Source organism: Phoxinus phoxinus (assembly GCF_949152265.1).
Source record: "Phoxinus phoxinus genome assembly, chromosome: 3".
Classification (NCBI taxonomy): domain Eukaryota; kingdom Metazoa; phylum Chordata; class Actinopteri; order Cypriniformes; family Leuciscidae; genus Phoxinus; species Phoxinus phoxinus.
In genome coordinates this window covers 8436389-8458776 of record NC_136878.1, presented here as the reverse complement: position 1 = coordinate 8458776, position 22388 = coordinate 8436389, and the positions used below count along the sequence as shown (strand labels likewise).

Below are 22388 nucleotides of genomic sequence, written 5' to 3'. Positions count from 1 at the left end.
TCGCCAGTGGCTGGTGGTTGTTGTGGCTAGTGGGCGTTCCCGCTACTGGTTGCCTAGTAATGTTTGTGAGTGACATTCACGGATGTTTCTCCAAGACAAAAAATGTGTTTTCTTGCCACTACAAACAAACATTTTGAAAGGAAAATTCTAAATATAAATGGAATCAGTACATAACATGCATAATATTAAAGATGAACGAGAAACTGTGAGTGCTTTTTGCCATCGCGGCTATTTAATTGCACAATAGCACACTTGACAGTTTCTGACTGCTAAAATTAGCTTCTCGTTCAACTTGCCTCTGTCAGAGAGTGACGGATGATCACGCGCGCTCCACTGCCTTCACTCCTATTGGTTGTCGCTCCCGAAAGTCGCTCTTGATTTGCATAAAGTTAAACAGCCTACAGCCGCGAGAGGGCGCTCTAGTTGGCAGAGTTGTTCAGAAGCGACACCGAGGAAGAACTCAATGGATTCAGTGTTGAGGAATGAGATTGCGGGAGCTTGGTGAACTTGCTTACCGGTAACTTGTTGGACTCGCTGGCTAATGTTAATTTAGCCTATTCAGCCTCCCAGGTATATGTTCTTTATGCTATTGTGTAGCTGAATAACTGTAAATGTGTTACGTTAACATACCGGACACCTATTCAGCCTGTTGTTCTGTGTTCTATTGTGTAGCTGAATAACTTGCCTTTCCAGATTAAATGTCTGTTCTTGGTCTTGGATTTTGTGAAATCAATTTCTAAATAAATGCGACTTATAGTCCAGTGCGACTTATGTTTTTTTCCTCTTCATGACGCATTTTTTGACTGATGCGACTTACACTCTGGTGCGACTTAGTCCGGAAAATACGGTAATAGTGTGAAGTGATTGTGCTTTTTGCGTGTGAGATTGATGCCGCACTGCTATTATACTTTGTAGTTGTAGTCTATTGTGTGGTTAAGGGGGCTTTCACACTGTTTGCTGCGGTCCGAGCCCGATTGTTCCCGGCGCCCCCCGCAATCATAAGTTTGCCCAACAAATAAAGCTTATCGTTAGTTTGACTGGATGAGCTCTGCAATCCGCTGTAAAAATAAAAATAAAAAAGACAACATACTGCACACTTGTGGTCTGTTCTCCCAAATTTAATTTACGATATATTCCATTAATAATTCACTGAAATGCATGAATAATCTCTCGTTATTCTCATCAAATCCTCACGTCTCTTTCCAGGTTTGTTTTCACAGGTAAATACAATTTTTATAATCGGTCAAAATTACGTAAATCATTTTGAAATAGTATCACGTAATGCTGAAGTTAATGAACATTTTTGATTAAGGCAACATAAGTTACAGATATATTACAGTGATATTTAACCAAAGACTCACGCTTTTGGGGTTATTTGATCTGTTGAAAGTACCGTGTTGATGCTTTTACACTTTTACATTTCCTTTTAATGTTCTATGGTTGAACGGTGAGTTGATTAACGTTGTCTTATGGTGACACTTTCTCAACATATCGCGAGCCTTTTCACTGATTGTTTACAGCTTAACGGAAGTTACACCCATAATTCGCGCAAAGCGTCATGGGGCGCAGGAACAGATAATAGTCTCATAGAGGAGTGTCATGGGATAGGTTAGTGCTAGTTTACAAACAAGAGTTTTTATTTAGTGATGTCTGCCCACGGATCTGTTCTACTTTGATGAGTAATGTTGAGGCAAATGTAATGTACGAGAGTCTGGTAGGACCAAGCTACTGACATGTATCAAAAAGTGCAACTTTTTTTTTCTTGAATCTGCAACTTTCCTCTTTTATCTTGAAGGGAAATTAAATTGGGACACAATTACCCACATCAGCACATATAGCAGTTAATTATTCATATTTCTGATAACTGTTTTTCTAATCTACACTATTGTTCAAAAGTTTGGGGTCAGTAAAATTTTATTTAAAGAAATGAATACTTTAATTCAGCAAAGAAGCATTAAATTGGTCAAAAGTGACATGAAATGCATTTATAATGCTACCAAATATTATTTTTTTACTTTACATTCAAATAATCCTGAAATTGTTTCCACAAAAATATTAAGCAGCACAACGGTTTCCAAATGATAATAATAGGAAATGTTACTTAATCAGCATATTAGAATGATTTCTGACGGATAATATGACACTGAAGACTGGAGTAGGCTAATGATGCTGAAAATTCAGCTTTTCATCAGGAATAAATTATATAAAAAATCTAATAAATCTAATAAATGTAGCTTAGGTGAGCATAAGAGACTTCCCCCCCCCAAAAAAAAATCTTTTAAATCGATCTTTTGATCGCTAGTGTCAAAACTTCTACATCTAAAACCAAGACCTTCTTTTGAGGTCCTCTGAAATAATTTCTGATAAGGCCATAGCGCACAACATAGATGATCTGCTGGGCTGTTCCCAAATATCATCATATAGCCCTGATAAACTGTTTTGTAAGCCAGCAGTTCTGTTGAGTCAATTCTTCAATCTTAGTATGTGACAACAGAAGGCAATGCCAACCACGCGCTCATGCTGCAAGCCAAAGCCTGTTTTCTTAAACCGCTTAAAACACCTCGTCTGTCCAACTGGCTGCAAGCCGTGACCCAGGTAAGGATCAGGTCATTAGGCGTCAGTTTGTGCCGTTACCTGCAGTATGAGGATGAAGTAGTCCACGGGTTTGCCGCGCAGGTAAAGGTAGTGATGCGGCGATTTCTTTTCGCTCTCGTTGAACTTGATCTCCTGGATCACATCAGGGTGTTTAAGGATACGCAGAAGGATTTTCTCTGATATCAGAGATGGACTGAACAAATTAACCTCTGCGGAGACACAGGCGACAGAGACAGAAACAGACAGACAAGAGATGTCAAATTTATAGATCATTTTGCTTAATTTAAGATGCTTTTTTTTTTTAACTTTTTGAGAAACCTGACCAGTAACACTTTACAACCAGATTAAACATGTTGGTTTGTGGTACTTTATAGTAGGGTTTCATTTCTTAACATTAGTTAACAACATTAGGAAACATGAACTAACAATGAAAAATTCTTAATCTAAGGGTAAGTTTACACGACAACAATGTCGTGTAAAGTTTCCAGTTTCTAGTTGAAAACTGTGTCATTTAAACAGCCATTTAAAGGAACACGCAGACTTTTTGGGACTTTAGCTTATTATCCCCCAGAGTTACATAAGTCCATACATACCCTTTTCATCTCCGTGCGTGCCGTAACCGTATACATACTGGGAACTATATTCTCAGAAGGCGAAGCACTGCTACTTCTGCGGAGTGATTAGCGAACTCTCTGCTCCTCACCACGGGGCTTCTCAGGCGCTGCGAGCAAATCACTCCGCAGAAGTAGCAGAGCTTCGCCTTCTGAGAATATAGTTCCCAGTATCTATACGGTTAGAAGATGGCTGTGTCTCATGTGACCTTGTTATTTGTACACGCTGTGACTATACAAATCACAACATGTAAATAGGAAAATGTTGGCGTTATTTTGTCACTTATTGGGAGCAGTATGCTAGCTGGAGCCGTTTACCTCCAGTCTTTGTGCTAAGCTAGGCTAGCGGTGGTGCGTCAGACAGAGTTACGGCAAGCACGGAGATGAAAAGGGTATGTATGGACTTATCTAACTCTGGGGGATACGGTGAATAAGCTAAAGTCCCAAAAAGTCAGTGTTCCTTAATTTTAACATTTACTAAAATATTATTACAATCAAAAGTTGCATCCGTTAATATTATTTAATGGACCTGAGATAACATGAACAAACAATGAACAGTTGTATAACTAATATATATAAAAAATAAAAAAAAGAACTGTAATAAATGTAATGCTAATTGTTAGTTAAAGCATTAACTAACGGGACCTGATTATAAAGTGTAACAAATTGTACCAAAGGTAAATGTAAATCCATGCCAGCATTCAAGGCTATTTTCATGGCAAAAATCTAGGTTAACATCAATTTCGACACTGCATGCATAATTATTATGCAAGTCAATATTCTGATCATATTTTTTTTCCAAGTACATTTTAACAATTCCAAAACACCAATATTAATACTAATTATTCATTTAGTATATAATCATTTAAAAGTGATATTTAATTGTTGACGAGGGCAGGAAGTGAAAAACGCCTTGTATTCAGATGTGCAGTTATTAAGCAGGTTTTCTTTTAACACTCAGTCTGGTGATTGTTTACCTGTTGCTAGGAAGCGGTGAGCGGCCAGTAGCAGCTGAGGAGAGATCTTGACTTTAGACTCACTCTCATGTTTGAAGGCAGAGAAGTCTCGCTTGTTCTTATTGTGTGCCACTTTCTTTCTGTTGCGGTTATCGGCTGCAAAAAATACACACACAAAAACTGATATGAGCAGAACTGGAGAAGAACACAGGAATATATAACAGAAGTCAGATGACTTAATTCCTCCAACAACAACAAAAATCACATTGATACCATGAAAACTCTAACATCATGAACATGATGATATGTGCTTTTCTCAAGAAATGCTGAGTGCATGTCTCTGTCATTTCGTAAGCACACGTGAAATGGTGTGTGATGCAGCACAGCAAGAGGAAGTCAAATGTATGCGTGTTGGAAAACTGAGATGTGCAAATGCTGTGTGAATTTATTTAAAGAAAACGTAAAAACCACATTCACTAGACACTGTCCACTCACTGTAGAGGTCAGACTCGTCCAGGATTTCTGATTTGATGATCTCCTCGATGACATCTTCCAGGGTGACCAATCCCAGCACCTCATAGAACGGATCTCCCTCCCCCTCATTATTCACTTTCTGAACAATCGCCAAGTGTGATTTACCTGCAGAAGATTGAATTATAAGCGTATTTGTGTTACTCTTTCAATAAACAGTTAATAATAATAACATTCATCACACACACACACACATATATATATATAACACTCGTCAAAGAGCTTTAGTATTAAAGGGGTCATCTGATGCTCATTTTCCACAAGTTGGTATCATTCTTTAGGGTCTTCATGTAAAGTTTGTAACATACTTTGGTTGTGTAAAACACCCTTTTTACCTCCTCAAAAACAGCTCTGTTCACAGCGACCCATTTCGGTGCATGTCTCTTTAAATGCCCCTCTCGTCAATGGGGTGTAATGACACAAGACACATAAAGTGCTGCCTTGGCGGACCGTATACAAACGGCTAAGGGCGGAAATATGCTAATACAGGAAATATGCTAATACGGGAAATATGCTAATACGGGACAGTCTGTCAGTGGTCGTGGGCAGAGCATGAGCAATATGAAGTAATTTAATCATACACATCCAAGTTCAATACGGGTGCTGGATCGAATATAATACAAGTAACAAAGTAAAGATCCGCACACCGACAAAGCTCCCACTTACATAAATGTATTAGTGTAACGTTTCGGGCCTTTCGCAGCCCTTCCTCAGACCAATGACATCATATTGCTCAGAAAATCCAAACAGCTTGATTATTGATAGCGTTTAGACTTTTTTGAGAAAAAAAAAGAAAAAAGGAGTGAATGGATTTTTTTTATGGTGGTTGTGTCCATACACACTGCAACAACACATTTAAATGCAAACACCATATAAAAGTGAATTTTGCATCCGATGACCCCTTTAAAGCAGGGAATACATTTGCAAATAAGAAATCAATAATGGTTTGATAGAGCTTTGCATAAAGATAACATTTTTAATATTATATGATTTGTATATTTATAAATATACTTAATAGTTATATTATATTATCATTATCATTCATTCGTTTCTGCATATATACTAACGCATTTATAACATTTAAACAGAGCATGAATTTCAGCATGGCATTGCACATAAATTTAGACATTACTGCAGTTATCGCAATAATAAAGCAAGAAATTCCCGCAAACATTTATGCGCTTATAGCATATTAAATGAGTAAATTAATCCAAGCAGATTATCAGAGAAAATAAGTCATTTGAAAACTTTCTGTGAGACGTAATATCACAAGAAGTGATGCAACGGTATCATATCATGTCCCCTCTCCCTCTCCCTCTCCCTCTCCCTCTCCCTCTCTCTCTCTCTCTCTCTCTCTCTCTCTCTCTCTCTCTCTCTCTCTCTCTCTCTCTCTCTCTCTCAAAATACGAAAAGATCTCCACATCACCACATCTCGCACTGCGATACAACACTCTCTGAGAGACTCTCAGCCAAAGCGCACACACATAAAGCCACTCAGCTTGCTTGCTCGCTCAAATTGAGCTATTTTTGTTAGGCTTATTGCGCTTTAAACGGCCAAATACACACAAAAATATGTAAAAATACCTGTCTTGGCAAGTATTCATGTTCACACTGTCAGTTATGTCTAAACAGCTAAGAAAGAAAACGCATGTGTATCAGTATACTGGTGGATCCATGCATTAACTCTTAAAGTGACAGCCGCCTAATAAACCTGCTGCTGTCTGTCACTGTAAATCAAACAACAAAAGAAAAGAGACAATCACTCACTCCTCGACTGAACAACCTTTTCAGCTTTAATAAGGAATCATTTATATTTAATCCGTTGTTTTATTTTTGATTATTCAATTTCTGTGGTATTTCTTCCTTGAATACTGTTAGACCTGCCTGAAAAACATACAGTGAGTGCTATTTAATTCATTTGTATCTTTGTATCTTAAAATTGTATTTATTTGTGCTCCTGGTTGTTATTTATATGTTCTTGTTTTATTACTGACTCAAAGTTTGAAATCAAGCTTCCTTGTGCTGTCTAAATGCTATTGCAACAAAATTACCCCATTGTAAAAACAAACACAGAGTGAGCAAACGCCCCACTATATCTATCTTTACTATATCTTGTTTCTTTGTAAATAGTGTCATGGACAAACAGAAAGAGCTAAGGGTTCACACAGTTTATACGACGTCTATTCAGCACACAAAGAGCCAGGAAATCCTAAAGCGTTTGCTCATCAAAACAAAAATCCAGGAGTTATGCGTAGACATAACACCCTGTTGCACTGACATAAGAAGCCAAAACAGTGAATTGCGAAACATAATTTAGCATCTACAAAATATTTCAACTCGTCTTGTCCAAAACCACAAAAACACTTCCTATCTTCTACCACAGAAGTTTTGACTGCAAATGAACAATCACAGGAGAAAGAAGATTTCACTGCAATGTGGCATGACATGAAAAATCATGATATTTAAAGCTATGATTTAAAGGGTAGAAAGATTGCAAGAATTAATCTAAAATTACAAAAAAAGTGTTAAAAAAAAAACACATTTCCATTAACGTTCTTTAGAATGTTGTTTTAATCAAATTATCCGGAAAAAAGTCACTTTCCACACTTCATTAAGAAAAACAACCATTTTCAACTAATAATAAAAGGATGTTTCTTGAGCATCCAATCATAATATTATAATAATTTCTTCAGGATCAATTAATACTAAAGACTTGATTAATGGCTGCTAAAAATTCAGCTTCACCACTACAGAAAAAAATACAAATTAAAATACAATAAAATAGAAAACAGAAAATAAATTCTTCAATAAAAGAATACCAAAAAAAAACCCACAACTGTATACATAAATAAAATGTATAACTGAATATATATATAATATTATAAAAAAATGATATTATACATATATATATATAATTTCTAATATATATATATATATATATATTACTTCTTAGTGTGTACATTCACAATGTTATTTTAAATTGTAATAATATTTCCCAAAATGACAACTATTTTGAACGGTCCAACATAATTTTTTTTTTTTTTTTTTAAACAAAAGAACTCCATACTGTTCCCAAACTTCTGAAGGCTGTACTACCAAGAATAATATGGCAAAAGTCCCAAAAAACAACGATAGTACTATGGGGTATGTCCAAAAACATGGTAGTATAATGACAGTTGTTTTAGTGTTTTCAACAGATTTCAAAGTCACTCAAAGTCAGCATGGTATTACCATGGTGCATATCGAAATTATATCGTTTTACCAACATGGTACCACATCTAACCAATGCATGGTAATACCATGGTACTTTTCAGTTAGCGGACATGCAATGAAGAGTTAAAGCTCGCCAGCTTATCTTCCATCTCACTGTTTGTAATGTGACCGGATGTGGCTAATAAAGCCTGTGCGGCACATGCAGACTAAACAGCCTGTACTCGAGTCATGCAGAAGATTCCGGATCCCTGATTCTACAGCAAGCGTCTTTGCTTGAGATAAGCGTAAAGTCAGTTCAGTGCGTTTGTGGAAGAGATCTCCGGCAGTAGACGTCTCTCAGTGGGTCTGCATTGTGCACCGGAGGAACAAATGAGCCAAAAATCATGACGACACAAAAGAAAGAAACTCTTCACGTCATGTACCAGTGGAACATTCTGAAAAGCTTCGTTTGGCTTAATGTAAACCATCTACTGCCAAAACAACAATTCCACACAACAACACAATCAGAACAAAAATACAATATTTTCATGACCCTCATTCTGAACCTGCTCAGAATCATCAAATGCTCCGAACAAACATATAATCCTCCAATGCAATCTGGAATGCCATTCAAAATAAACGGACCACTTCCTGACGCAGATGTCCGATGGTGTAAATCTACTTTTCAATGTCTTGCTCTGGAGGCAGTCATGTGACGTATTTGTTTATAATGAGAAGAACATTTTAAGCTATGAAACTTGCAGGATGTTTTAATGGTACAAAGCAATAGAGTGAGAAATAGAGGTGATGAGATATATATATATATATATATATATATAAATAAAAGAACATCCTCTGTACTTTCTGCATTTCACGTCTTGCCGAGTCATCAATCCCTGCGGCTAAAACAATGCTTGTCTGTCTCTTGCTCCCTCTCTCTCTCTGCATCAGTAAACACACTCACCCACTGACACACTCTGTACCCTGCGATCTACCTTAACATTATGCCATTATGTATTCATTCATATAGTCACACAGGACATACCTAATCATTCTTACACATTTTAAAATAATTAAGTCTTTCAAAAACCTTTCAAAAGTTACAAAAGAAAGTAACTCTTTCCTGCGACACTGAGGGAATTTTCCATCATTTACGAGACAACACTTCCCCGCTATTGATGGATTTTTCAGGCTTTCAGTGTTTTTACTGTTATTCGGTATGGGGCGCTAATATGCAACTTCTGAAGAGTACAGAATCTCCTGATCAAAACAAGGCGAGAAAGAAGCAGAAACATTGGATATAATCATTGCTTTTGCACGATGACGTCTTTGGGGGAAAAGAAGTGATTTTCTCAGCTTTTTGTTCAAAATATTGCTTTTTTTAATGAAACTTGCCCACACTCTAAACAATTCTGCATTGTTTTAACCCAATATTGGGTCAAATATGGACAAACCCAAATGTTGGGTTAAAAATGTAATTAAAAAATGTAACCCAGGTACCCAACGGCTGAGTTTGTCCATATTTGACCCAAAGTTGGGTTGAAACAAACCAGCATTTTTTAGAGTGCACATTCAAGGTTTGATTTAAAAAAAAAAAGCATAATTTTTTTATTTTTAAAGCATTGGCTCTGTTTTTTGGTTATATTTCATGTTTAGATATTCATACAACAAAATATTCTGGGGGCCATAACATTTTTGTGAAATTATCAGAAATGCTGGTGGGGAAAGAGTTAATACTTTTATTCAGCAAGGATGCATTGAAGGAGAACTCCGGTCAATTTTAACATTGAGCTCATTTTTTTGTAAATTTGGAGTGCTGTCAATACAGAGAACAACGACAAAAATCGGTGTTGCCTACACCGTGTTATCCTCTTTTTAAAATTTGCACCCTGTTGACTTCAATGGGGCAAATCATCTAACATGGCTGGGCACTTGTAATGACACATCAAAGATGTTAAGACTAAGAACTGGTTAAGTTTAAAACTTGCCCCATTGAAGTCAACAGGGTGCAAATTTTAAAAAGAGGATAACACAGTGTAGGCAACACCGATTTTTGTCGTTGTTCTCTGTATTGACAGCACTCCAAATTTACCAAAAAATTAGCTCAATGTTAAAATTGACCGGAGTTCTCCTTTAAATTGATCAAAAGTGACAGTAAGACATTTATTAGGCCCATGTTCTCAAATTTCTATTATCCAACGAGTTCTGAAATGTTTTACTACAGTTTCCAAAATATTAAGCATCACAACTGTTTTCAACATTGATGATGATGATAATAATAATAAATGTTTCTTGAGCAGCAAATCAGCATTAGAAAATGATTTCTGAAGGATCATGTGATATGACACTGAAGACCGGAGGAATGATGCTGAAAATTCAGCTTTGACATCACAGGAATAAATTACGTTTTAAAATATATTCAAATAGAAAACAGTTATTTTAAATTGTAATAATGTTTTACAACGTATAATATAAACTAACAATAATAAACATTATTATACTGCTACAATAGTAATAATCAGATAGAAAACTGTCAATGTTAAAAGGTGTCATCAAAGTAGATGTTCTGATATTTGATAATTCTCAGAATTTGGTGTTACTTGAAATTACTTTCTCGAAAATACAGCAGCAGTATTTTAAAAGGAAGTTTATAAACAACTTTGATTAATTTGTAAAGTAATTTCAATTACCAACTTAAATTGAATCACATAACATTAACAACTATCATTGGGCCGATGCTTGTTAAATATATAAAGGTTAATGGAGTTGATTTAAACTGGTTGGGTCACTTGAGTCGCTCACACCTCTAAATGTATCAAGACTGTCGATTAAAAGGCGTTACAATATTTGAAAGAAGACCGTTAGGAGGAGTATTTCTATGAGACTTGTAATGATCATTATGTATCTTGACAAATCATGAAATCAAATCATTTTTAACCTGCAAAAAAATCTTAATACATATGCATCCGAATGTTATACACTTAAGTACACAAAATATATGCATTAAGCAAGCATGTTCACACTCACTGTAAACCCTAATGCTCAAAATAATTAATTGGTTTGAGTAGGACAAACTTAAATTAAACTAATTAGTTCAGTCATATTAACTTTTATGAGTAGCCTATTTTGCACTCTCTTTTTCTTTCAAGTTCACAGAACTGATATATTTTAAGTAAACTGAACTGTTTCATTGTTTTGAGTTTTATGAAATATCTTTTAATTTAGACGAACTTAAGTTTAACTGAAATGGCTGAGATGTCTATTTCCCAGCATGCTTTGCCAATGGCACTCGAAAGGGAGAGTAAATGCTAAAATTAAGTTTGTGCAAGATTAATGTTAAGTGGGAGATTTAGTGATTAATGTTTTGTTATGCTAATTTAGAAGAATTTTGGTTAATGTTGGTTTTAGGATATATACCATCATGGTGACAAGTGGTGCATGCAGCTTGATTTGAGAGCAAATAAGAGCAAATAATTGATTGCCTTAAATGTTTTGAGTTCTGCCAACTTATTCAGGTTTACACTGTTGTGTCCCACAGAAATTGCATTCTGAAAAAAAAAGTGGACATTACTGATCTCATCCAAATGAATCATTCGGCTAATCTGAGTCATATTCAATGGAAGACACCAATGTTTTTTTTGCCAATGAGTTTTTTGTACTCAGGGCCAGGGGATGAGTAAATTGCATCTGTAACTGCACACGCCGTCTTTAGTTTTTTTGTCATCTGCAGTTTCACTGAGGTTCTGTTTCTGAAACTCATCTCAATTACTTCACTACAGTACCACATTAACTGAACATCTGTCTGCAGCCAGCACTGTGGATGTGGATGCGCTATTGTTAAATATTGTCGTCATGTAGTTGTCATTACTGCAGCTTTTAACATCTTTACGAAACCTCCAGAATTATTTCTGGGATAAGTACAAACACTGTGATGTGAACATGAATTGCCACTTACACTACTGTTACATACATATCAGATTGGAACCAGACCCAAATGGAGAGTTGTCTAAAATGATGTATAATTGGCTATTTGTCTGTTAGTTAACAGTTAGTAAAGTCATCTGAAAAAGAAAGTGAATTGAGAGAAAGAGCAATATGGTCGATACTGATTTGATGACAACTATGGATATACACAGAAACTTTCACCAATTCTCAAATGTCATTTCAATAATGCATATTAAGATCAACCATTTAACTTAATAGATTATACTATAAAAAAAAATATTAAAAAAATCTCAAAAATACATAAGGTAAAATGTTTTTAATTTGACAACTAAATTTGAGCAAAAACTTTAAATAAATCATAACATAATTATGTAAAATGCATATATAATAGGGTGCCACTCAAAAAAAAATCTATTTTTCATCCTCTCACCCCCCAAATGTGTTAGTAATGTGAAAAGAAATAGCTGACAAAATTTGGATGTATTCTAATGATTATTAATGGTAGCTCAACGCGGACAGTTTAACAATATGCAACATTTTATGATACTATCATGTAATATTAACTTTGACATCACAAATCAGAATATTGCAAAAATCCTCAAAAAGTAGACTAAACGGTTACTTCAGCAGTTAATAATCAACAGATCAGCACAATCAGTTGAACACAACCGATGTCAAATAGTGACCAAAATGTCAGCAATTAATGTCTGCAGATGTGGATGTTGCGGCAGCAACCGCTTACCTAACTGCTGTAAAGGTGGACTTGTTAGGATTTGGAAAGTCATGGCGGTGAACAAAATTGTACATTTTTGTACAAAAAAAATATTATTTTTTGCGATAAAATGTACTACATATGCAACATTTGAGCTCATTGAGCTACCAGTAAATAATAATATATATGAATGAAACTTGGCACTGCTACTATGCATCATATAAAAAAGGTATATATATATATATAATTTTTTTTTTTGAAAATTCCATATTTGTGTAATTAAAAGTGTAATTACACAAAAAGTGTATGAAAGTGAGGCTCTGACATTAGACCTAGAACCATCCAAATCCTCTTCTCCTTCCTCAACAGAGCCGTTCCTCCTTGGGATCGAACACAAGCACAAACACACAGTGTGTGCTCGGTCAGCATTCCTAATCACCAAATGACATGACAGGAAGTGAAGGATAGGAAGAGAGAAGTATTTGTGACACTGTAGCCATGAATGCATTCACAGAGAAACAGAGACCGTGATCCAACTAGAATACAGAGAGGCTTATGACATGACAATACCGTCAGAGAGCTGGCCAAATCCACTTAGCGACACTAATCACTGACCAAAACAACAATGTTTGACAGAAATGTGTGTCTTCCTCTTTCTCTGACAGTTTTTTTTTTGGATTGCACTTGCTCTTATATGGGGCCAAAACTTATATGGGGCTTCAACCAGGAGAAAACTAAGACATGGGTCTTGCAAGAAATACAAAGACTAAACTCATTGTAAACAAACTAAAAATGACTGAGTGCACTTTTAGGAATCAGCCATTCATTGTGGTGTTTGCCCTGCTTTTCCCCCTTACACATGCATGCATGCAATGCATAACCAAAACCATTTGCCAGAGTACCACGTGGTAGACGGCAACACAAACACTGGGCGGCAGAGGCAGAATGCCATCTTTGAATACTGCTATGTTCAAGCGGATGAGGAAAGAAATACAAAGATTCGGGTTTGTATCATGGACAGAAAGTGAAGAAAAGACTTCTGCTTAAACGAGAGGAAGTGCTTCAAAACGGACAAACTCATGAGCTGAGCGAACAGCATGCATATCAATACCACCATGTTTTCATTTAATTAATCTAGTAGCCAGCCGGTAACTAATATATTACCTTGTCTGCCCAAATCAAAAGGACAGTAAGAAAAGCATGCGTCGCCACCTTGGGGCTTGACTGCCTTTCTGCTATCCGGTTAATGCGCAAGCACACATTGTACGATTTTGGGCGGTCCCAGATGGAGGATGACCAATCGTGTTGTGATTTCTGTGGTCGTTGTTTTCTAAACGGTGGTTCTACGTCGTACAGTGAGAGAGGTTAAAATACCGTCTTGCGACCAAAGATCGCGTGCGATAATTTTCTGACAGTGTCAGAAATGTAACATGATCATCTCACAGTGTGTTTGCTGCTACGACCTACGACTAGCCAGTAAAAATGCAACATGAAATGGCGGATTGATCAACGCGACATGGCGTTAAAACTTAAAGGGGTCATGACATGGTTTTTTTTATTTTATTATTATGTTCCCTTAGTAGGGGTGGGCGATATGGCAAAAATATCATATCACGATTTTTTCCAGGAAAATCACGATTCACGATTTTATCACGATTCCTTTTCATGTTGGTTTTACTATTTTGCAATTGACTGAGCATCACAGCCAAACTAATGTCCCTATTTTAAAAACAAAGCCTTAGGTAACAAAATATAAAATAAAAAAGAATGGCAGACATTTAGGCCAAAGTGGCGAAGATAAAAAATATTTGTCATTGTCTTTGTTATTAAAAATTAAGAACAAAGATACACATACACAACTTAATATACAAATTAAATAAACAGTGTTTTATTTTTTCAGCTGTAGGTTTATTTAACAGCATTGAAGAAAGTAATTAAATGAACAAATATGAAAATAAAACACAACATCGACTTCACTGTATAAATTTTACATTGATTCTTATTAAAGCTGCTATTAAAGTTCTCAGTCAAGAGTGAGTGAGATGCTCTTTGTATTTTGTTGTTTTATTAACAGGGATAGTTCTCCCAAAAATTTAAATTCTCTCAAGCCGCTTTAAACCCGAATAAGTCTCCCTCTTCTGTTGAAAATAAAAGTTATTTGGAGGAATGTGGGTAAACAAACAGTTGATGTACCCCAGAGACTTCCATAATAGTTTTTTCCTACTATGGTAATCAATGGGGACCAGCAGCCGCCCGGTTAGCCACACTCCTCAAAATATCTTCTTTTGTGTTCAGCACAAGAAATAAATTAATACAGGTTTGGAACAACATTAGAGAGTGAGTAAATAATGACAGAATTTTTATTTTTGGGTAACTGTCCCTTTAAGGACAAGCGGCAGCATATTTACTATTAGGGCTACTGTCACTTTAAGATCTGCGCGCAACGAGTCTACACGCATTTGACAAGCAGATTTTTTCTTCATTTTTTCTATTGTTCTTTCACTTTAGACATAACCAACTTTGTTTATGTAAACCTTTGTGTATTTGACAGTATTAGCGCAATAAGACTCGAAAGATTACTTAGCCCAGTAACAGGCGCTGTTAGACAGGCTTTTAGTGCATGTGCGCGCGTCGGGTGTTTGCGTTCAGAAAAGCGCCCGTTAGAACAGCGCATCAGCAGCGAATGACATGTTTAACCGGCAAGGCTTTAAAGCACATGCAAATAATACATTTTTATGAACTACAGTGTCCCGTTCCTCTGCATTTCATGTGGATATACGTCGCGCTGTACAGTATGTTGAGACGGAGGCGCCAGAAATGCAAACTGATAAAATGGACGATCCTACGATATTTCTTCAAAAGCAGATCGTGGAGACATTTTAATCGTCCACGATCAAAAATCGTAATATCGCACACCCCTATCCCTTAGGTGCAATTATAATATTACTATAGTTTTTTTTACAAAAAACTTTTAAAATGTAGTGATTTATGAGCTTTTCCCACCCTGTTTCTCATCCTCTGATTCAAACAGTCTGTTTTGGGGGTGTTTCCCCTTTAAGAGTTCAGTGTTAACGCCCACTGTTATGATTGGCTAACGTCAGTGCCTATGCATCAATTATTAACGCCCCCAGCCAGAGGATTTGCGGATTCAGCGTATTTAAAAAGTAGTTTAAAGTTTTAAATACATTACTTACAGTTTGCGTCGTCGTTGTTGAGCCCAGAATAGTCGGCAAGGTCTTTGAGCAACAGTTTTCTGGCAAAGCCAGCATCATTTTGGGATTTTTTCTCAAAACAGTCATCCTTCAAATGTATAGAACAAACGCTTAAATTAACACCGCCGTGACTGAGACGTCCGCAAAAAATAAAGTGCATCCATTTCTCCCTGACGTCTGGATCTTTCGCAGCGTATTCACAGATGTTGTTTGTCCACAGCCAGGAACAGCACATCTGCGTGGCATCGTAATTTCCCTGTACACAGACAGACCCACACGCTGTCCGGCGTCGACTGAACACTTGTGAGGCGCGCAGCGAGCCCGCGGGCGCGGCAATGATACGAAATGAGCGTAGTTGCCTTGCGCTTTAAGCGTAGTTGTCCTGTGACGGAGGCGGTCATATGCAAACGCTGGTACGTCACTTCGTACCGTGACGTCACTTCTTACCATGAATCCAGAACGAGCTGTATTTAGAGCTTGATTAAATAAATGATTCGTTTATAATGGGGAGGACGTCTTAAGCTATGAAACTTGCAGGACGTTTTAATGGTACAAAGACCTCTTATATACCAAAAGATCAAGGCAAATTTGGTTTCTCATGTCATGACCCCTTTAAAACTACTTACCTCAAGTTCCATTTGCAAAATTGGCATGCCAAGTTGGCCTTTTTTCCCTAGCCTTGACCGCATTCATATTCTCCTCTTTCTTCTCTTTTTTTCAGCGCACAACATGCGATTCATCTTTCTCTATTTGTTTACCACTAGCACATGCTGATTATGTTTTATACTTCGATACTAACTTGCATTGTTGCCTATGATTCCATAGTTGTCATCATCGTACAGTCTAGATACATCTAAGGCTGTAAACGATTAATCGCATCCAAAATAAAAGTTTGTGTTTACATAATATATGTGTGTGTATTTTGTATAATTATTTTGTATATATATAAATACACACACGCATGTATATATTTGAGAAATATTTGCATTTATATACTGCATATATATTTTTATATAATTTATATTAAATAAAAAAAAATTCTTAAATATATACATGTATGTGTGTGTATTTATATAAATAATTATACACACACATATATTATGTAAACACAAACTTTTATTTTGGATGCGATTAATCACGATTAATCGTTTACAGCCCTAAAGTTTATTAAATCCATGTTGTACAGTGTGATTTGTACCAAGTATAATTAACAGTGAATCCAAAGATTTTTTTCTAGCTTCTACATTAAAAGTCATCATGTTATCAGTTCAAATTCCTTTGGTATTATCGCCTAACCATTTGGACACATGGTGACTATCACTTCTACTGTAAAAGTAATTGAGCTATAATACGTGTCAAATCGGTCTTGTTAAAACTAATGTGGCAGGAATATTAACACAATAACTAATACTAGAGTTAAGAATTATACTGGACTACAGGGAATCAATCAGACTTTGAATAATTGCAATTAATATGCCATTTTTGGTCTGGCCATGTTTAAATGGCTGTTAATATGGAAGACACAGTTTGTACAATAAAAAAGTCCAAGTTCAGAAAATATAGTCCCCAAATCAAAACCTGCTGACAGTAAACTTGCACAAGAAATGATAAGATAACAGGTTTTTCTCCATTATTAGTCATGGTTATTGTGATGACAACAAACACACGTGAATAGTCAAACAAGGGCCGGTTGCATAAAATGCAACACAAAATAAGATCAATGTTCTGACGTAGAGCCTGGAAGCGCTGCACTGTGTTTACTACGTGAACAGAGTAGCAGACTGACATTGAAGAGAAGAGATTGTTGAATAAAGTTTGTTTAAAAGCTGATTATTATTTTTTGCACACAAAAAGTACTCTCGTCGCTTAATAACATTAAAAATGAGAGTCACATGGACTATTTTAATGATGTCTTTACTACCTTTCTGGGCCTTGAAAGTGGTTATAAAAGGTCAGAAAAGCTCTCGGGTTTCATCAAAAATATCTTAATTTGTGTTCCGAAGATGAACCCAGGTCTTATACACTGTAAACCCAGATTTTGTTTCTAATTAAACTTACGAGTGATCATTACTTATTCTTTTATGTTTAGTAAAAACCTGCTATCATTACTAAACAACATTAGTTGATTGTACTATTTAGCTGAAAGATTCATTGCACCAATCAGGTTTAGCAGAGATAACTTAGTATGTTTAGTTTCATAAGGAAGGGGAGGGGGCTAAAACCTGCCTGGTCACGTGAAAAAACCCGCGTCTAACGTGCGTCCAAGGCGGTACGAGCACAGGCCTTGGCAGCAGACGGTATTGAGAATTAACAGAGGTTTAGATCTTGATGAATTACTGTTTAATTTGTAGTCACCATAATGGTGACAAGTGTTGGCTTTAGTTGGGCCCTTGACATTTGAACATTAGTTTTTCTCTGGCTGCTTGTGTGTTTAAAAGGCACAATTGGTATAGCAAAAAAGCCAAGAGTAAGTGATCCAGTGACTATGACTGCGTATTGATGTTATCATCAATAAAGGTCATCAACAAAGATTATAAGTCAGTAGCACCTCATTTCATCTAGAGTTTAATCTATTATTGTCTGGATCTTTCCATATGATTGATATGAAAGACCTGTGATTTTTTTCACCAGGAAATCCAACAGAATTGTTATAATTTGAACAGTTGTAAAAAACATTATGTAGATTTTTTTTTTAAATGCCATGTTATTTTGTCACACATAGACATCAACAATCAGCATATGAATCTCAACAATGGTGACACTCAAATGAAAAGTTTAGTTTCAGCTTGTGTAAAAACTAAAGTGGTATAGGGCAACGGGTTTCCACGCGAATTGTGAGTAAAGTCAACTAATTCGGGTTAAGAGTGGAAATTAACACTAAGTTAAGTGAACTTTATTGTCTAAGTACATTAAATAATCGTCAAGTTTGGTGAACTAAACAATTTAAGTCAAGTCTACATAAGCACCAAGTTAAGTAAACTTAAAAATGCACGTTTTGGGAGAACACTCAAAAGAGTTTACTCAAATCAATTGAGTTCAATCAACTTATTAGGGTTTTCAGTGTAGGTTTGGATGAGGTGGAGTAAATAATTACCAAATTTTCACTTTTGGGCTAACTAATCCTTTATGACACAGTCTGATGTGGTTACCTGGATTGATTTATAAGGATTTTTAAATAGTCAAAAAAAATTGAGCGTGGGATCCCCTGTCGTTGTGTTTAGTGTAAAATGATGTCTTGTGTTTCATCTAAATTATTGGTGGATGCCATTAATATGGTTAAAAAGATTATACTGTATGTGGATAATTGTTGTTAAAAAATACAATCTTGATGACGTCAATATAATTAATTGTTTAAATAGTGGGTGGAGGATTAGATCATCTAACATACTGAAGAAGGCCTGCGAGCCGAAACGTGTTATTCCTCTGTGAATAATGTAAAATAAAGTAAAAAAAAAAAAAAAAAAATCTAATTCTGAGTAAGGATCAGAGCTGTAATTTGAAGTTAAATATAAAATTCAACTAAACGAAATATAAAAATGCTGCCTTGGCAAGTAACTAAAATAAGTTTAAGCTCAAGCACTAAAATGACTAAATTTAAATAAATAAATACTTAATTTAACTGAAATAAAAATAAATTAAAGCTAAATAGTGATAGAATCAACATAAATGAAATAAAATTACACATGCACATAAAAATTAGTACAAAATTGCTATAAAAAAATTTTTTTAAACAAAAGCAAATTCACAGTTATTAATAAAACCTATAGGCTAATTGTATATAAAAACACTAAAATAACACTGCTCTATATGACCAGTGTTTGGAGGGGCAGGATAATTTTCAGGAATGACATCATGCACTGACGACTTTATTAAGAAAGGTCAATTATGATTTCATGTCGACTTCATGAGCCTCAGGAAAGCAACCTCCCAAAAAATGTGTGTGGAAGAAAGAGAAGCGAATACAAGAGAAGAAAGAATGCCAACAACTGACCTTGACAGTCAGTGGAGGAGAGAAAGGCCCATGGGGAGAGAGGATGCATGTTTTCCAACCTGATAAGAGCGGGACTAATTAATTAAAAATAGATTAGAGACCTTTTCCACAAACTGTCTGAAAGATACACGTCCCTCCTCGCTACACCTGATGGAAACCTCCCTGATAGTGACAATGAGAAATGCTGTAGGAATAACAGTGTGTGCCACTGACAAAAAATGTACCAACCTTTTTTAAACTCCTCCAGCATGGAATCCAACTTGGTGTCGTGAAACACAAAATGGACCGGATGGTTGTAGAACTTAGTAATGGTCTTCAACGTAGTGCAGTCATCTGGATCCACGAACGCCAGGTCTTTCACAAATAGGATGTCCATGATATTGGTCCGTTCATCCTCATAAACGGGAATGCGCGTGTATCCGCTCTCCATGATCTCCGACATGGTGTTGAAGTCCAGGACAGCGTCGCTGTTGATCATGAAGCAGTGGCTGAGAGGAGTCATGATGTCCTCCACTGTCTTAGTCCTCAACTCCAGAGCTCCCTGGATCATGTTCATCTCCTCTTTCACCAGGTCATTGTACGGCTCGGTCACCTTAAGCATCCCCACCAGCTTCTCTCGGTTGTACACGGTGCCGATCTCCTGGCCTAGCACGCAATCCAGGAGTTTGCTGATGGGGAAGGACAGTGGAAAGGTCAGAAGCATGAAGAACTTGGTGATGTGGATGGTGTTGGCACCCACCGCCAAGCCGTGGCGAGAGCAGAGCGCCTGAGGAACGATCTCGCCGAAGATGACTATACCGATGGTTGACGCCACCACGGCCCCCAGACCTGAGCCGATGAGATCATCGAGCAGGATGGTCAGCGTGGTGTTGACCAGCACGTTCCCGAGGAGAAGCGAGCACAGCAGGTAGTTTCCTTTCCTCCGTATGGGCTCGATCTTGCGTGCATACTTCTTCTCTTTATCAGTGCCACAACTCTGCACAATCCGCAGCTCCATGGGGTCCAAAGCCATGAGCCCCAGGTTTAGACCACTGAACATCCCTGAGAGCACCAGGAGGAAGGCTATCAAGATGATCTGGAACCAAATGGGAAGCAGCGACTTCTTCATCTCCACCACACGCAACCTTCCATCATCTTCTCCCAGCAGGTACCACTTCCCATCTTGGCTGTGTCTGATGCACAGCGCATACTCCCTCTGGGACTCACTTTTTCTAAGTGCTTTAATTTGGAGCCCCAGCACCCCAGAGGTGCCCTGGCTGTTGACATTCATACCTTTACTGATGGTGATGTCTTTGGTGAAGTCAACACAAGTACTGTTGATGTCAGAGATTCTGGCCTCGCTCTGATCCACGAACTTAATCTTCTCCCAGGTGTCATTGCTGATCTGCAGTCCGTAGAACCTGAGCTTGATGTCGCTGTCCTCGGATACCTGTATGATCCCATCATCGGTGGTCGTGGCAGGCTTGATGCTCCTCTCCAACCGCATGCCGAGGATCCGGCTGTCGCTCCCCCAGGATTCCGCTCTATACGCACAGACTCTACTCCAAAAGAACAGCATTAAAGTTAGCGTGTACCCTTTCCAACTGCATTCTGTCGCCATGTTTGTTTCACTCTGCGGAATGAGAGTTGACGTCACCTATTCATTTCACAAGACCGCGCCCCCTCATTAACATAGCGTCCGCGGAACTCCAATCAGCGAGTGGTTCGTCAACTTATGAGGAAGAGCGAGCCTTCTTGGTTTTGGTTGTTAAGGAAGACCGGCTTTTCTGAGCTGTTAAGGTGGAGCGGTTTTCTTTTACTGTCCCAAACTCTGAAAAATATGAGATAATACCGTCTATAAAAAATACTTGCATAGACCAAGGACGCATTAAACTGATCAAAGCAACAGTAACATATTTATAATGTTACAAAAGACGTCCGTTTCAAATAAATGCTGTGCTTTTGAACTTTAAATGAACTGTTTCAACATTGATAATAATAAGAAATGTTTCTTGAGCACCAAATCAACACATTGATTTCTGAAAGATCTGCGAATTCAGGTTCGCTATCACAGGGGAAAAAAAATGATTTTTAGATTTTCACAATATTACTGTTTTTACTGTACAGCCCTGATGACCATAAGAGATTTGAACGTAGGTGTATATAGCCTAATAACATAAATTAAAATATACGTTAGGAATATATATTGCATTACACTACATTAATGAATGTCACAATACAAAACATCGTTTTAACAATCGTCGGATTTAAACACATATATTCACTTTTTGTATTAGATGAAAATATTTTAAAATTAATTAATTTATATGATATATTATTTATGAGTATAAATATGTGAATGTGGGTATATGTTTTTTAATGCTTTGGAATTGGAAATGTAATGACTCTTCAAAATATGCCAATAAAAAGCCATTCTGCATTCCCGTTTTTATGGCGCCATCTAATGGACAGAGATGTAACTGGCTTGATTAAAATGGATCAACATGCTTCACCAACAGATGGAGCCATCAGACCGGGTACAAATGAACACTACTACTATATCACACATTGTAATATTAAAGGGATAGTTTATGGGCCCCTTTGATTTCCATAGAAATGTGTATTTCCTACTATTGAAGTCATTAAGTGCCGTCAAATTTAAAA

General features: G+C 36.8%; 1 protein-coding gene across 2 annotated transcripts in view; it reads right to left on the bottom strand.

Moving 5' to 3' along the window:
* The window catches only part of LOC306995687 (metal transporter CNNM4), a 36892-nt gene extending 15529 nt beyond the window's left edge, over positions 1-21363 (bottom strand). For both annotated transcript variants that reach the window (XM_079607487.1, XM_079607488.1), the window contains exons 1-4: positions 19974-21363; positions 4658-4801; positions 4184-4318; positions 2635-2804 (exon numbers count right to left, since the gene is read on the bottom strand). In XM_079607487.1, the coding sequence (XP_079463613.1) occupies positions 2635-2804; positions 4184-4318; positions 4658-4801; positions 19974-21345 (1821 nt within the window). In that variant the 5' untranslated portion in view covers positions 21346-21363. The remainder of the gene's footprint in view (positions 1-2634; positions 2805-4183; positions 4319-4657; positions 4802-19973) is intronic.
* Between the last annotated feature and the right edge of the window lie 1025 nt (positions 21364-22388).